The 18,206-nt window shown below is 36.5% G+C and overlaps 1 protein-coding gene across 1 annotated transcript; it reads left to right on the top strand.

Moving 5' to 3' along the window:
* The first annotated feature begins 377 nt into the window (after window positions 1-377).
* Window positions 378-13,203, top strand: LUM (lumican). Its single transcript, XM_009674558.2, has 4 exons — window positions 378-664; window positions 1,359-1,469; window positions 4,618-5,514; window positions 12,156-13,203. The coding sequence occupies exons 3-4, from the start codon at window positions 4,638-4,640 to the stop codon at window positions 12,308-12,310; spliced, it is 1,032 nt and encodes a 343-aa protein (XP_009672853.1). The 5' UTR covers window positions 378-664; window positions 1,359-1,469; window positions 4,618-4,637; the 3' UTR covers window positions 12,311-13,203.
* The last annotated feature ends 5,003 nt before the right edge of the window (window positions 13,204-18,206 follow it).

Here is an 18,206-nt window from a genome sequence, read left to right as displayed (position 1 = left end):
TTGGCGAAGGGCAGTGAATCACGCCAGGCCCTTCCCTGTTCCCAGGGACCCTCACTAGCCCATAAGCCGGGATGCATCAGCTGGCAGATTTTGAGTGAAGCCAACATCCAGGCTCTTCTTCTACAGGAACTTGCTCGACGTCACTCCTACCTCCAGCCAGCCTGCTCCTGTACCATGACTTTTCATACAGGTAGACAGTTTAGTTTCCTGTATGGACACGCAAGCTAGGTTTAGTAAAGAAGTGGGTAATGAAAATTCATGAAAAAAGTCAGTTACCCCAATAAGGGAAAATCAGGCAAAAATGATCTAGGCTAAAATATAAGAATATTTACACCCTTGTACCGACAATGATTACAGTTAAACACGCAAGGCACCTTAAAATGGCTAGTGTAGGCTTTCCGTATGTGTATTTCACACTTGTCCACACCCAAAGTTGGAGGAGAGAGCTTGTGTCCCATAAAAAAGGGAGGCATCCACCATTTAGAGATAAGGGAAGGTTCTTATGGAAACATAAAGACCTATTTTAAACAGTTACTGTTTTAGCGCATTAGTTTTTGCCCAGCTAAAATAGCATTCTCATCCAAGCTGTAAGATGCATTCTTGAACGACATCCACGGAATAAGAAACAGACAACGTAAAGCTGAGTAGTTCCAGATTCTGAAAAGTAAGAGAAAGCTGAAAGAGCAAAAATGAACAAATGTTTAAAGCGAATTTACAGTTACTGCTGAAAAATTGTTCCTGGGATGTATTTTTATTAAACATACATGCATTCAATCACTAAAGAAAATCTCCAGACCAAGTAAATTCCTATGCATTATGGAAGAAATTTTGAACCTAGTATTTGATGTTGGGGAAAAGGTTATAATTCAAAGATAATCCTGCATCTTTGGAAAGGATACTTAAGCTAAAATTTTTATTAAGGATATTTTATCGTGGACGTAAGGTAGTTAAAAAAAAGAAAAAAATGAATGAGTCACTTGGCTTAAAAAGCACAGCAGCATTGAGGTCTAAGTGCTATTTGTTAGCTCATGTCTAGCAGTGTAAAATAAGTTGGGAAACAAAAGTCTGTTTGTAATTTGGTTTATAATATAACAAGTTTTCCCTCTGAAATACAAAAATTCCTTGTGTAAGGCTATGGCTAGTGGTCTGAACTTTCTCAGGTCTTTGAAACACTGATCATTTTTCTCATCCCAAGGGAATAGTAGATGGGTTGTCCTTGTACAAAATATGGTATCCACCTGCACTTCATTACAGAGCTGCGTTTTTGTACATGCCACACCACAAGATCACCATGATGACATAGCAGCTTCAGAGCACAGCGTGACTAGGGCTTTTTTTTTTTTTTTCTCTTGTAACAGAGGATCTGGCAGACGTTTACCTCCTGACACTGTTTACAGCATATATTGGTTGATACAGTCCCTTATTGCATCTGCTCTGGGAATTAAGGAAAGCAGCTTCAAGGCAGTAAGGTAAGTGCTGCTGCATGTTTTAACTGTAATGTCCAGCTATTTGAATGTAGCTGTAATGAGAACATGAAAACATGTCAGGACAAGTTTGCCAATTTGCAAATTGAACACAAATCAACAGTTGTTTAGTGCATTTGCTTTCTCGGTTTCCTTAAAACAGCCTCACATGTTTCGTGCACCAGCGTTGCACTTTTTTATAGTCTGTGTTGTTCTACTTCAAAGGAAGAAGTGGATGTACGGTACAAGGAAATTTTTAAGAGGCTACTCATTCTTTACTTACTCATTCACAAATCTATTAGTAATAGCTCCATACCAATCCTCTTCATTTGTTAAGTCACTTGGGCTTCATTTTACAAAAAGATGGGGTACAGAGATATTTAAATAATTAATCAAGTAAACAATGAAAGGAAAGCTATAGGTAGTCTGGCATTTTCAGTTGATCATTTTCAGGCACATTTTAAATACACTGTTGAAACTTTCTAATATTAACTCTTATGCATACTGTACACTCCAGAATTAGGATTTAGTTTAAGGTTAATTGAATTTTATATATATATATATATATATATATATATATTTACACACACACACACACACACACACACACACATATATACATTTTTTATGGTAACTTTAGAATCAAAGTAATTTAGACTAGTTCCAAAATAGCTTGAATAGTTTGTCTATTCTACTGCAGTAAGCATTTTCCTAAATTTGTGGATTTGCCATTTAGTATGTTCTGGAATGTCACCCAAGTAACTTCACAAATGTTTTCACAGGTATTTCACAAAAAATCTGAAAAGAAGAAACATAGGCAATTAGTTCAAATATGTTTATGTTATAAGATAAGCATGTACGAATGTAGCTGATGTTATCTTTCAGATTCATATAGTTCACTGTAACATCCAAGCACGTGTAAACAATCTACTTACCTTTTACACTTTTGACAGAGGAACATTTAGATACATGCACAAAGAACCTAGCAATAAAACAGCTGCACTACATATTCACTTTACTGTGCTCTTTTGTCACACCCATGCTCATATGCACTACAGAATAGTCATCTAAATTTTGAAGTATTGGTAAAATCATTCAAAAAACTGTATTCTAACTCATTAAATTACTTCCAGGGTTTTGCAGAGTATTTAAATGTTGCCAGCTCGTTAAAAGAGCTGTCAGCCTATGAAATCAGTAATACCATTAAGTACTACAAACACAATATGGGACCGCAAAAGCAATGGAACTTGAATCTAAAATAGGATGTTTATGCTACTGTATCCATAGGACTCTAAAGTGATGCAGATGTGTAAAAATATCACTGTAAGGCAGAGAGTGTAGTCCAAGAGGCTGGCTCCACTCTATCTTATACCTGGCAGTATAGAAACAGTAAGTCCTCCATCCTTATTGTTTAGTACCTAAACAGGGTCAGATTTTGAGCTGAATTGTATCGGTGCAGCTTCTTTGACTTCAAAGTACAGTAAATAAGCTGTGCTTATTTATACCAGCAGGGGACTGAAGGTTGATTTAGTATGTTTGCATATAGTAATGAACAATAGATTAAGAAAACCGCACTGATAACTCACATTTCAAAATTTCCCAATGATTTCTCTATCCTATAATTTCTAATTAGGCGACTGTGACAGGAACAACACCATAGGAAAAGATATGCAGTCGTCCTCTTTAGTCCAAGGTCAGCAGTTTAATATCCAGCAGGGGGACTTTGTGGATGACTGGCTGGAGACAACATAGGAACATTTTTTAAAAATCTGTGTGCTGCACTGCATGAGATCAATAGGCCCTGCTTAGAGGTACTTTGATTGAAGATTATTAGCTGACTAGAACGTGATGTGGCTTTTACCAAGTCAATAAAAACAAGGAAATTTAGAACTGGGGAAAACTTTCTAGCTGCTGCTCTGCATTTTAACACTATGTACTCTGCATAACACTAAACAATATCGAATAACAAGACTAACTTATTCTGCTGGAGGATTGCCTGGATCTGAGATCAACATCTGGTGGTCTGTTTACAAGCTGTGCATGGATACTTTCTGAAATTATTCAAGAACAAGGGGATTATAAGGATTTTCTTAGCCATCTTACTCTTTGAACTGAGCTCAAGTATACTGAGCTTTTCCTTTCACTGGTGTAAATCAAAGTAAGCTTACTGACTTCAGTGACACTAGAGTGAGTTATATTGTCTAACACTGCATCCATCTAGGTTGTCAGAAATTACAGCAAGATACTAATCTTCACAGATAAATGAAAAGTGTTCCCTTGAAAAGGAGAGCTCACTTATATTGCAACACAGCACAGGGACACTGAACATCCTTTTGCCATATGTAAATTAGAAGGCCAAATATGTGAAGTAAGTGCTTTATTGATCTATTGATTTAAAACAGTCACATAATGCAATCAGCAGATTTATTGTTATATGGATACAAAAAAGAGAATCTGTGAGGCCATTCACATTACCTGAAGTCCAGTCATTTCAGATCCACAGTAGATCCATATTAGATAGATATGCTCAGGCACGCATATGCAGTCCTGGGTGTTTGACAAGTCCAGGAGACTACCCTGTATATTTATATTAGTTTCTTCTTTAGCTGAATATAAGACTTAGTGGGTAACCAAAGCATGACCCAGGAGAAGTAGGTGCTTCAAGCTACCAGCATCTTGTAACTTTCCTGGCTTTTCTGAACTTACGCCAAATCACCACATGTTATTTAAATGTGAGGCATTTCAGTATATTAGGAATAGTAATGAACAATTGATAGAATTTGAATGGCAAAACTGTCTGTGAACATGACCTTGAGCAAAAATGAAAACAGCTCTGTGCCAAGTTTAAAAAACTTGGATTGTTCTCCTTCTTGTAACTTAATGAATAGCGGCATAATGACGTTAAAAATGTGTTACTTACTACACCGGAATGACCCTCAATTTCACATTACAAGGTAGATTAAAATAGGACAAGGACTGTAAGTTTACAGCAATGCCAATGCAATACTAATAAATGAATACTTTTTTCTTAAATAGTAACTTTAAATTGTAAGCCTGAATTAATTAGTTTTAAAGTATATTTTTTACATGGTAAATATTAAAAAAAAGAGAAAGATTCAAAATTATAACTTTTTTATTCCCTCTCACCCTACAGGGAGGAGACACACTGCAAAGATGACTCTAAACTCTCTACCTTTCTTTCTGGTATTGATTAGTGGCATTTTTTGCCAATATGACTATGGTCCTGGAGATGATTATGGTTATGATCCTTTTGGGCCGTCTGCAGCAGTCTGTGCCCCAGAATGCAATTGTCCTTTAAGCTATCCTTCTGCGATGTATTGTGACAATCTTAAACTGAAAACCATTCCAATTGTACCAAATGGAATAAAATACCTTTATCTCCGAAACAACATGATTGAGGGCATTGAAGAGAATACGTTTGATAATGTAACAGACCTACAGTGGCTGATCCTAGATCACAACCATTTGGAAAATTCAAAAATTAAGGGAAAAGTTTTCTCTAAACTAAAGCACCTGAAGAAACTTCATATTAACTATAACAATTTGACTGAAGCTGTTGGACCACTCCCCAAAATGCTGGATGACCTGCAATTAAGTCACAACAAGATCACAAAAGTCAACCCCAGTGCACTTGAGGGGCTGGTGAATCTGACTGTCATTCACCTCCAGAACAACCAGCTGAAAGCAGAATCTATTTCTGGGGCTTTTAAAGGCCTGAATTCACTTCTGTATCTTGACTTAAGCTTCAATCAACTTACAAAGCTACCAACAGGACTGCCTCACTCCTTACTCATGCTGTATTTTGACAATAATCAGATCTCCAATGTTCCTGATGAGTACTTCCAAGGTTTTAAAGCTCTGCAATATTTACGTTTATCCCACAATAAATTAACCGATTCTGGAATACCAGGCAATGTCTTCAATATCACATCATTAGTTGAGCTGGACCTATCCTTTAATCAGCTGAAGAGCATTCCAACTGTCAGTGAGAACCTTGAAAACTTCTACCTCCAAGTCAACAAAATAAACAGTGAGTTAAATTTGCATATTTTTGTTAACATTTATCATAGTCAAGACACTAATGGTGGATGTAAGTATCTAAAAGGGCAGTTCAACCAGTCTGAAGAAATGATACTGGCCAGATTGTTAGCACATTAGCATTTCTTTGATTATTATTTAAATTATTACTAGATAGCTACCCAATTTAACGTTACAGACAGGCATTTCCAGTTTCTATAGTACATAAGCAGGATAACTTGTGGGTACTATTGGTCAGATCCTCTTCTCTTGTAAATTGGAATAACTCCATAGAAGCCAGCTGAGTTGATTTACTCAGCTGAGGAAAAAGAAAATGTTTAATCAACGCTGAAGATGTTCAGAATGTTTAAGCCCACTAAAAGAGACTAATATCCATTGAAGATCAAATTACAGTGTCTGCAGCTATTCAAAAAGCTGGTAGTGAAAGTGCTGGAGGGGAGGAGAGAGGGAGAAAACTCATGAGGAAAAATTTATTTCCTGTGAGGGTAACTGAGCACTGGAACAGGTTGCCCAGAGAGGTAGAAAAGTCTCCTTCCCTGGAGATATTCAAAACCCGCCTGGATGCAATCCTGGGAAATATGCTGTAGAGGACTCTGCTTGACCAGGGGGGCTGGACTAGATGATCTCCAGAGGTCCCTTCCAACCTTGGCCATTCTGTGATTCTGTGAGAAGGAAAGATCATAAGGGATCAGACACATTGCAGGATGAAAAAGACACCACAAAGTAGCTGCTTTATTCTTTTTCCTTTCTTTCCTCTCCTTCCTCCTCACATGCAGAATCCTTCCAAAACCATCTTGAAATCCTGAAGAGCTGCCCCTACTGTTTCCTCTTTTCATTCCCATCTGCCACACGGTATGACCAGGGGCCAAGTTTGTCTCCATTCAATTATGATTTGAGAAAAGTTCCTTCTAAAGTCAATTAATGTCACACCTTGCATGAGATCATGGAAGTCCACAAGGCAGAGAAATTTCTAGTGAGATAATGCTTTTTCTGAGGTAGGAGCATCTGTCCAGCTAGAGAGCTGGACGGATGCTGCCCTCACTTCTGAGCCACTCTGGCTATAACTTAGTCAGCTGTGGCCCCAAACAGAGAGGCAGTACACATCAAACATCACATTTTTTCTGCAAGAGGTCTTACATCATCATTATGACTAAAATAAACTAATCCCCCCAAATTATCTTCTTTTTGCTTACTGGTATCCATCAGGAGACTTTTCTAGGATATATCACTGTTACCTAATGGACTCATTTTCTCCGTGTTCCATATAGATATAGCCATTGCAGCAAAACATTTGAGTGAAGATCTTGCTAGAGAGCTAGAAAGACCTTTAAAACATTTTTTATTTATTATGCATCACATTTTCCTCAATACAATGATTTTTTCCCCTATTACATATCAGTTTCTCATTTTGACCAGGGAAAACAATGGGTTAATACTACCCACATGAAGCACCAAATATAGCAAGTTGTAGAACTCTTATTAATCTCCCTCTCCTCCTAAAAGAGCTAACAATGATGATGTTTAATTTCTCTTCGCTTGGTGTCAGAATTACCACTTCATAAGATAAATGAGGCAATTCTGAATGCTTACAGTGGTTGTTTTGAGCCCTCTGCAAGATATCTAGGCACCAAGTTTGCTCTTCCTTTCCATTTCCAAGGACTTCTGAGCAAAGGTGGCAAGTGACTTTTTCAGTGAAACCTGTAATTCCAGAGTACTGATCAGCAGCAGCAGGTGATGCTGTGGATAATAGATGTCCACCGGTTACTTCTGCGCTATCATTACTTCTATATTGAATGATGTCAGAGAATTCTGACTTGCTGTTTTTGCTTACCCAGAAAATGTGGCAGATTTTTATAATAAATTTTCTTAACTCTTTAAATTCCTAGGCATAACACTGTGTTCCCTAGTATGCTGATTAACAATGAATGACAAGATTTTGTTAGCAATAAGCATTCCAATGCAAGGAGGTACCAGATACAAGGAGAGCAAAGCCTTTGCAGTTCTTTATTTGTTATACCTGACCTAGAGTTCTGAGTGTTTAGTCTTTATAAAAATTAAGTTGATTGCGTTGACCTTTGAGCTTCAAACAAACAACTTCTTTTTTTTTTTAATAGAATATTCTCAGTTGCCAGAGATTTGGCTAAGGATGACTACAAACAAGGCCAGCTTTCTTTCCAAACCATCACCCATGTTACACATATACTGTGAGGGAGAAAATTCTATGTTAGGGCTAATGACAACTTGTCCTAAAATGTTCAACAGTTAAAAAGGATACTCACCTTTCAGATTATGCTTACATAGCTTGAAGTTTTCACTTATAATGAAACCCTAAATATGCTTCTGCAGAGTTCTTTATTTGTTGTTGTTTGTCTTTTTCTGAGGTAACTTTACCAATGAACATTGTATTTGCCTCAGAGCTATCTGTTTACTGAGGAGTAGCCACCTGAGTCCAAACCTTTCCATATTACTGAAAAGAAAATGAAATATTTCTCTAAACTGTTGTCCATGGATTTCATCTGGGGCTTGCTACAGTCATTATGCATTGCCATACTTCAAAAATTACCTACCTGAGAAATGGTCTTATTCGAGTGACTTTGAGCTTTTTGAATAAAAGGTGATGAACATATTCATTAAGAGCTTTTGTAACACAATCATCAGCTTCATTTCAGTGTGTTCTACCCTCATTTCATTGTGATTTGAGGAGCAGTGGTCAAGGAGGATAGCAAAGTAGGATGAAAACAAATTCAGAAGAACTCCTATGATCTCTGGCTAATAAATCAAAACATGACCACTTCATTGCATGTGACTGGGTATGAACAGCATAGTCCATCAATTGTACTAGATACCAGCTGGATACCTAAGGTAGCATGTGAGCATGGAAGGTTTGTAAATACCTTTGCTCTCTCCAAATCTCAAGTTCAGAATGTTTAAAAATTGAGCCTTCTTTTTTTCTATGTCCTATTCATAGCATTTGATTCAGGAATCAAATTCCCTCCTTGACACTAAACAATGGTTTGCTCTTAAGCTTTACCATGCCATTATGATTAAGAGTGTGTGCGTGTGTGTGTGTGTGTGCGTGTGCGCGCACGTGCGTATATACATACACACACACACACACACACACACATATATATATAAAATGAGAGATTTACCAAGTCCAAAAGACACTCTGCAGGATGGAGAAAAGTATAGAAATCCCAGATCGTCAGTGATATAAAAACAGGGTCCACAGCCTGGTTGTCCATATTTCATTTGCACTTGCAAAAATAAATTAATAAAAGGTTGATTGTTTCCATGTGAAGCCCTAGCAATAAGATACTACATGAATGGAATATAACAAGAAGGAATGTGAAAACATCCCAGAGGACAGTTAAGGCATCACATATTCTGTTATAGCCCACTGGCTGGATCAATAACTGTAGCATAATTGTACTTGTTCTAAATAGAGCAAGTTGTGGGGATGCTTCATGGCCTTTTATCTGGCTCACTCCACCAATCCCAAAGTGCATGTTTGCCATAGTCTAAGCAGAAGTGATGCAGATATAATAACTATGCTAGATGTGAGCACAGACCAAGGACAATTATGGGGCTGTAGATCCCATTCAGATTGCCCAGTGTTTGCATATCTAAACTAGGAATCCTTGCATGGTTAATCTTCCACTCAGCTTAAGGCTGCTTATGCTGCTGATGTACAAGGGATATAGTTTTGCCTAGCATATAGTCAAAAATTGATTCTATCCAAAAAATGAGGGTTTTTGTGTTCCAATTCTGTTCTATGGCCATGTAAGAGCAGTATGTTCCTGTTCATGGGGCATCACGGGGCATATGAAAGATTGGGAGCATATGTGGTATGAACTACAATTTCAATGAAATACCAGGCCATGATTTTAAATCTGCAGGAGTTGTCCTTTCATAGATTATTGCACATTTTCAGATATTTGTCATTTTGGCTAGGATATCAGAATTACTTATAGCGACAAACATTTTTAGTGATAAAATAGTTGTTTGGTTGAAAATTTAATTTTTATCCAATCTGTGTTACTATCTTTGTTTTTGGCTTATGCAGGAGTTCTGTGCTGGCACAGTATGAATGTCACACTAGCGGCAAAATTCCAAGTTCTCCACCTCTGAACCTGAATCTTACTTCACAGAGATATTTTAGGGGGAACATCTGTAACATTAATCACTGTAACAAAGGAGGAAGTAAGAAAGTGATTTATATTACGCAAGAGTACTCTAATAGACTCTCTGATTGTAATTCCTGTACAGAACATACAAGTTCTGCACATACAGCACATTAACTGGATTTATAAAACCCACTTACCTTATGTTTTGCTAGTGGAGATTGCAATTAGAAAATTAACATTTTTAGTATCCTTCAAACAACTGACAGTTGTGTGCACTGCATAATAAATTAATATCCAAATGCTAACACTATGGACCAAGTATTGGAGCCAAATCAAACTGAAGTCCTTGACTGCCTTCATTTGACTTCTGTGAAGACTATATCAGAATCAGCTTCCAAAGTGGTGCTTCTAATCTCATAAACACCATCTGCACAACTTCTTATTTTAGCAACATAGATGAACAGTGTTGTTTACATGCATGAAGTTTATGTAGTTTAAGTAGTTAAACATCTACCCAATTTCTATAGGCATATCTTATTTTGCCACCAGATGCTATGTGGTAACAAAGGGAACAATAGTAACAATAACAGCTTGGTAACAATATGGAGAAAGGGGTAAGTAAATTTAGAAATAGTTTTTTTTAAAAAGCATGGCCTTCAACAAAAGTACTTAACGTGATCATTTTTTCCATGAATGATGAAGAAGGAAAACAAAATCTAAATTTGAATTCATGTTTGTTGGAAAGCCGATAAATTACACTCGTAGAAAAGTAGACCTCAATAATTAATTGTATAATCTGTAGACTAAGCAAATGAGTTCCAAGTCTTGGGAATTTATGTTTTCAATGGTTAGAAAGAAAGATATTTGAAATACATTTGAAATGCAGTTCTCTAATTCTCATTCAAAACACTCTATTTTGTGAAAGCCATGCAAATCTTTACACATTCTTCAGCATCATAACTCCATCTCCACCAAATTACCTAAGCTCTCGTGCTTTAAAGAGCTACCCGTAAAGATGGGTATACATTTGTACTCAGTTCACACAGGCCACATTTTATCAATGACAGTAGATTATTCTGTTATCAATATTGGAGGAATCTCATTGAAGTTATATTGGGCATATAATTCCTCTACTTCCTTTAGCATTACAGCAGAAAGCAGTTCTTGGTAGGTTTTCTTAAATGAGTTAATTAGTCACACAGAAAATATATATAGCATGGTATTTTCAAAAGTCCATAAATTACTTAGGAGGGGCTATGACTGGGATTCACTAGGGCATGTGCTTCTGATTTTGAGAACCCTGCCCTGATTTCTCAGAAGACAGTCAATCCTCTGTGACATAAAAGCAACTGAAGGTGTGAAATTTGTCAGCATGCTGGAGAATGTGTTCCGTGGCAGGAGTGCCTTTGAAATATTTTGAATTTGATCAAGAGCAATGGGCCTAAGAAGAGTGAGACTGTCAGACTATTGCTCTAGGACTGATGGTGCTTTTCAGTAGACTAAGTTTCTGTCTCAATCAAAGGAAACAGAGATAAGAATGAAGGATCATCTTTGCTGAATCACACAGCGTGGTGTGCAGGGAATACTAGATTTATTTGCATACATTATCTCTTGAGGATAGGTCTTTTATGCATGCCAGAGGTGTATGATATGTATGTATGTCTGCTCATGTCAATTAAACACAAAGTTTCTCTACTTCATTTAACTTCTTGCAGACAGTCAATGTTTCGTCTCATAAGATGTGACAGATTTTGCCATTCCAGGTCTACCTGGTGCTACGGAAATCAAAAAATAATTTAAACTAATTAAAGGTGATAGACAGCTAGATATATAAAGTACAGTAAATATTTCTAAAAATATTCTTTACATTTGCACTTACCTTCTAACCCTGCTGTTCTGGAAAAGTTCAGTTATACAATTTTAAATGTACAACTCTCTCCCCATTCTCAGTCCTAAATTTCATTTGGAAACTAATAAATCAAAACAACATATCCAGTTAATACTTGACAGAGACACCCATTGGACTGACTCTTCATAAGGGTAATGCCCTATTCTGTTTTCAAGTTTTCTAAATAGATCTCCTTCACTTTCTTATGCAGCACTGCTTTACTCTTCCACCATAATATACCCAGCATGATCCCTCTGCAGCCCCAATTTCACTGGTTACTCATCTTTTCTTTTTTTCTAAAGGACAAATTAGACCTCTGAATTAGAGTTGAAGTCTTAATAATTAGGTGGGTACTAGGGTATGGAGCGCTTAAAAAATCCAGTCTTAAAATTGTGAACATCTTAAAACTAATAATAAGAACATTTCCTCACACAAACCCCTCAAATTCCAGAAAACTCATGAAATTACAACAATGAACACACAAAATATTGAAAAATAATAGAATAAATTCAAAGTCACAGTTACAATCTCAAAACAAAAAAGAGAGAAAAATATTTTTGTCCTAATTTGTTCCAATTACTTGTGCTTTTTCTTATTCATGTTCCCTTTGTGTTTCAGAGTTTCCACTGAGAAGCTTCTGTAAGGTTGTTGGACCATTGACCTATTCCAAAATCACACATTTGCGCCTGGATGGAAACAATCTCACTCGGGCTGATCTGCCACAGGAGATGTACAACTGCCTTCGGGTAGCAGCTGAGATCTCACTGGAGTGAGATGCCTTGGAGCTTCCATTTCCCTTCTAGGGGTCGTAACTATATGAATTACATCACAACAGCCCTTTAAAATTAGGATATGCCTTTAAAATGTGTCAATTTGCATTATTATCCATTCTGTTTGTTAATATATAGCATGCACTTGGCAACCTTAAGAAAATATCTTTGTGCATATTTTTATAAATGATTGTATTTAGGATGTATAAGAATGGCTTGATTCAGCACAAGATAAGCCCTCATCTGGCCAGTAAGTTGAAGAAAAACATTCAATGTTGTAGCAATCTATGTCCATGCATGCAATACACACCAGCTAGTGGCAGACTTATGTGGAAGTCAGGTGGGTTTCAGTGCAGTACTGAGCAGGATGAGCTAGCCTGTGTAAATAGATTCTCCTGCAAGTCAGCAAATTAATTATTCATATCTTTCTCACATTTTTATCATTTAGAAAGGAAACAAATTGATTTAACAACATAAAGGCAATTTAAAACGTATAAAAAGAAATGTTAAGAGCTCATGACTATATGGAATTAATGGAAGAAGTGAAAGGTAAAAAGGAACAAGAACATTTTTCAGGTTAAAAAAAATTGTTTACTCTTTTTTTGTTGTACTTTCATTTAAACTTTCATGGCAAGATTTTTATCTATTACTGGTAGAATTGTTATTTCAAAATAAATCATGTATACAAGTACTTTTATTCAATTACTTGCATGCTACTTTTAACCAGACAGTAGAAAATAAAACACAGCAAATAGTATTGTTGTGTCTATATCATTGTCAAATATGTTTCAGTCTTTTTATAAATTGAAAAAAAATGTTCAGGTTAAAAAATAAAATAATCTAAGCTATTATATTTTGCAAAAGTTATTGTAAGGTTAAATAAACTGTTTTCCCTACTTTCTAGTTGCAATATGTTTGTAAACATATGATTGTATGTACTCCACTGCATTTATGTTTGCCGTTGAGTCCATGCCTTATGGAGTCTGCAGTATGGGAGCCATAGCAGTGTGAAATTGTCAGAATTAATTTGCTAGCGTTGTCAAAAGAGCAATGAAATCGCTCAAAAGCCACAGGTAACGAGTAAAATGCAGCCCTAACCACTCATGACAGAAAAATACTAGTACATTCTAACTGGGAATGAGTCATCCAAATATTGTCTGCATCCTGGAACGCACACTAAAATAAACGTGTCAGGAACTGAGAGCCAGAAATGGCTTGCTTGCAGACACAGACCATCCCATGGGTACTGTTTTCCCTTCAACTACTAGACTATTAAACATTTAAACAGGAACTCTTCTAGTGTTCATAGCAAAACCAGAAACTATCACCTCTGGTTAAAAAAAAAAATAGAAAAAAAAAAAAAGCCCTGCAGTCACAGGACAACTCCAGATGCTCAGAATCAATACTCAGTTCACAAAAAACCCTGAGATTAGAACAAAAGGAGAGATGCATGAGACAATGGAAGCATTTCCCCTCCTCATTTTTGTTTGCTTTTTTAACTTCTAGAATTCATAAGTAGTATTATTTTTTTCCATATACAGGAGAATAGAAGATAACTTTTACTACAGATAAGGCAGAATTTTCTTATAAGAATAAAATCTAAAAGCTAGGGCTTTCTAAAAACATTCAGTGGAGTGGGAATCACTATGGAATTGTGAAAACTAGTCAAGTAGTCTCTTTATATAGGTTTTGAATCAAGAGTTATGTCTGGTTATTGAGGTAGCCCTCATCATTCTAATAGAAGATTATATTTAGTCTGTATTTCTTTCTGACTGTCATTATTGTTTTATTTAATACTGTGACTGTCTAGCATAAGTATAGATCATTAATGAGAAAACTGAGAATTTAATGTACTTTCTTAGGGTTTTTTTTTCCATCAAAGACCTTGAAAATATTAACTAGTTTGGACACAGGTAAAGATAATTTTTTTACTTTTTTCACTAAAATACAAATTTAAGAAATCTCAGCCCAAAATATTTAACTTAATCTGGAATAGAGCCTTGGTCACTGTAACACAGGAGAAGAAGCAAGGAGTGCATGCAAAAAATCTAGGCGCAGAAAAAGACAAAGGAAACGGCATTCAACACTTTCCAAAGGGTTTTTAACCCATCCATTTCCTTCACAAATACACTAAACCCTAACCTTTGGAGCACAAACTGATACTGAAATGCATCATCACCTAGCTGTGATCTAGCAAACAGGACAGAAAGTTATATATGTTTTCATTTGGCTTCAGTAAGTACTTTGCTATCTTTATGCAACATAAAACGGTGTGAACAGTGAGACTGAGAACAGTCAAGGCTAGAATAGCTTAAAATTTGGTGAGGATACTGTCCTTCAGATGGATAAAGAAGTTTCAAATCCCATTTAAGCAGAGCAGCAAGTTGAACTTGGGCCTCAACATCTCTGGGAAAGTTAAGCCAGGACTGAATAAAAAAAAGGAAGCATTAATTCCTCCTTGGCTTTGTGAATCTAGCCCTCATTTTCTGTTTTTCTAGCTATAACTTCTCAGTACATTCAGATAATGTATCCATGTAATCTATACAATGACTGAATCTGCTTATTTTACACACAAAGCATCCAGAGATGTTCACAAGCCATTTTAAAGTTCTGTTCAAGGAGTACAGTGGAAAGAAGTCCTCTGTCAAAATAGCAAACAATACTAATACTGACCTCCTTCAAAAATTGAGGAATCTTCATCTTGCAATGAACGCTTGGACAATTAAGAGAAAATACCATTTGGCAGCAGGTTTTTATCTCGAACACCTCTTTCTTGTGTTTCACAAAGTCCCTGTTAGTCAGGGGAGAGATGACATTGCATAGCTTGCTCTCACACTATCTGGTAAAAGTCTAGGACAGTGAGATCCTGCAAAAGGAGAAAAGGGACACTGTGCCTCTTTGCTTTCAGGTGAGATACAAACATACAGGTTTCTGCTTCTGCACTAGTGAATTGGTTTAATTCTCTTTAAAGACTATGTAAGTTTTCAATCTTTACATATCCTACAGAAACAGATACGCAACAGTATACACTGATTTTTGTTCTGTTTATGAAAACTACATAAATTGTTTTCTAGACCCTGGGCAGAAATGTAGGAGTTTGGAGCACTTTACATTGCTAGAATGTTGGAAATTGAGCAATTGTAACTTGCGATTTTCTGCTTTTCTGGAAGAGAAGTTGGTGGATCTTGATTAAATCAGCCTCGATATTCTGGATACAGAAATGCATAGTACATATGACCCTGTTCCTACTTAACCTGATTATATTATAAAACACACAGGTATAAACATATAACTTCAAAGTAGGCAGACATGAATTGATAATAACACAGTCTCAATAGTATAGAGACAAAGGAGCAGGTAAATTATTCTGAACTAAACTCTGTTATTATTCTGAACTAAACTCTGTTTAGGGCTGCATAATATACTGTCTATTATAATGTAGTTATACCACTTACTTACAATATATGCCTCTCCTTCTTTCCATAGGTTGTAATGGGTAATATTTACCATGACATTTTCACGTGAAATTTTGTATGCAAGAATTGACAAAAATCCAGGTCATTTGGAAGAATGTGAATCTGAAAACAGACGTAAAAAGGAAGGATGTATGCTACTAATTTCATGAAAAGCAGTATTATAGACACAGCATGCAAAATCAACAGACAAAAACCTCACCCACGAAAATTCAGAAACTGATCTGTATATATTTCATATTACCTTTCACAAAGATTGAGTCACCTTTCAGATAAATGTATTGTCTGATTTAAGAGACATTTTTTCATATTAGACCAAATTATAGAAACTCCCCGGAAAGAATATGTAAAGAATCATGCCAATTCCTGGAAATATTCTGGAAGCATAATGCCTTCATGCCCTCTACTGCTTTAGAGAATATTTAAGCTCCCCTAAGCAATCGGCATAGTCAAAGAGATCAAAACAGGTAGTCTGTGAGCAGTGGTTTACTATAGGTATCCTTCGTGTGCAAGGAAAGCAGCAGGGTCTTGTCCCACCCAGACAGCAGCATTTGCCAAAGATTCCTGCCTCCTTTGGAACCTGGTGTCTCAGCCTCGGCGGCGGAGGGCTGTAACCGCAGCTGCAGCGCTTGCACACTCAGGAGCGATGCCATTGTCCCTTATCCACAGAAATCGCCCGTTGAATATGGAATGAATGAAAATAGCTAGATGCAACAAGCTTAGCAGAAGAGTTCAAAGTGACAGGTGAAACCATCATGGCCAGAGCTCTGTGTTTTAGGCTATGTTGTTCTGGGGGGCTTTATTTATCTGGAGTCTTCTGCACAGACTGGAAAACTGGAACTAAAAGAGACTGAGAATCACACTTTGTTCAAGTTTTGCATCTTATAGCTAAAATGGAGCTGGAAACATAGCAGAATAATTTAAAATAATTTTTACAGAAATGTTGAGATTTTAAAAATATATATATATGTATATACAGATGAACTTGCAATTTACATGGGCTCAATCTAGCTCTTAAGTCGTCTTCAGTAAGAGACAGAGGTTTAATACTGACTGGCCTTTATTGTTAGCACACAACCGCATAGGAGATATGTGACATGAGATATATTTCTAAAGCACATACATTGTCTTATATCTTTGCAAATAGTTTACAGTTAACCAGTAAGCTCTTTCCTTAGCCCTCCCCTTATACAAGAAAACAAGCACTATGCAATTCACCTCTGCATAAAACTAAATTTTATCTGGATTTTGTTAATTAAATATTTGATTTTAAATGTTGACATCATCAAAACCAGTGCAGACCCCCAGTTCTCTTGGATGTGGGAAGAAGCTGAGAAATCATAAAGGTCTTCTGTATGATGATTCCCCAAGAGAGACTATTACACCTCCTGAAAACAATTGGCTTAACACTCTTGGTATGCGTGAACTTCTTTAGCAATACAGATAACTCTAGATTTGAAAAAACTGATAACAGTTATTTAAAGAAAAAGTGACATTATTTACAATACCAATAATAGCAATGATTGAGACTGACAAAATATTTCCATTACAAATTTGTACTTTCACCAGTTGTATAGTTACAACACAGTATTTTGCAATCAAATTTTAGTAATTCTGGCCTCAACTCAGAAATTAATTCTCAGTGTAGATGGAAGTTTAGTGACTGAGAGAAAATCACAAAAAGGACAATAATTTTTTTTCCTGTAAAACAGCAACCTAAAAAGAAGAGTTGCATGTCAAACAATTCAGACATCCTAGTGCAAAAGATTTTTTCATGTCTGCGTGATGAATTTGTCTCCCATTCTGAATACTGAACAGGTGAGAGTTGTCTTCATCACAAAGCGCTAGAGTGACGGCACAAATTTAAGGTCAGAAAGGAAACGTTAGCAAGAGTGTCTCAATTGGAGACCTTTATTCTAGATAGCGTTGTAGCTTGACAAAACAAGTAATTTTTATAGGAAATATCCTTGCCTCTTCCAATACTTTTGTAAAAAGGAATTAAATCTATCCATCCACCTGTGAATATTGGGGCAACTTTAAGTTCTCTCAAGTCAGTATAACTTTGCGTACATTTTTGTAGGTACACGATCTACCAGCACACCCCTACTTATACCCAAAAGGGAATAAATATGTTGTTGCTGGCACAACCACACTGGCACAGGCTGTCCAGAGAGGCTCTGGGCCTTCCAGTCTTGGAGATTTTCAGAACTTGGCTGGACAATGCCCTCTGGAACCTGACCTAGCTTTGAAGTTAGCCTTACTGTGAACAGGAGTTTGAACTAAGCAACTTCCAGAGGTTCTTTCTAACTTATTTTTTTCTATCAATCTACTATTCTACGAATAATGGTAACCAGTGGAGGGAAAAAAATCAATCCTAACAACTAGCTCAACAGCTGAACAGTTTTGCATTAAATTCACATGGAAAA

Source organism: Struthio camelus, chromosome 1, assembly GCF_040807025.1.
Source record: "Struthio camelus isolate bStrCam1 chromosome 1, bStrCam1.hap1, whole genome shotgun sequence".
NCBI classification, from domain to species: domain Eukaryota; kingdom Metazoa; phylum Chordata; class Aves; order Struthioniformes; family Struthionidae; genus Struthio; species Struthio camelus.
The sequence above is the reverse complement of the archived record's forward strand: the minus strand, read 5'-3'. Positions and strand labels throughout refer to the sequence as shown.

Coding starts and splice junctions, on each gene's coding strand:
- LUM (XM_009674558.2), top strand. CDS start 4,638: ATGACTCTAAACTCTCTACCTTTCTTTCTGGTATTGATTAGTGGCATT. Junction 5,515..12,155: donor CCAAGTCAACAAAATAAACA/GTGAGTTAAATT, acceptor TTTGTGTTTCAG/AGTTTCCACTGAGAAGCTTC.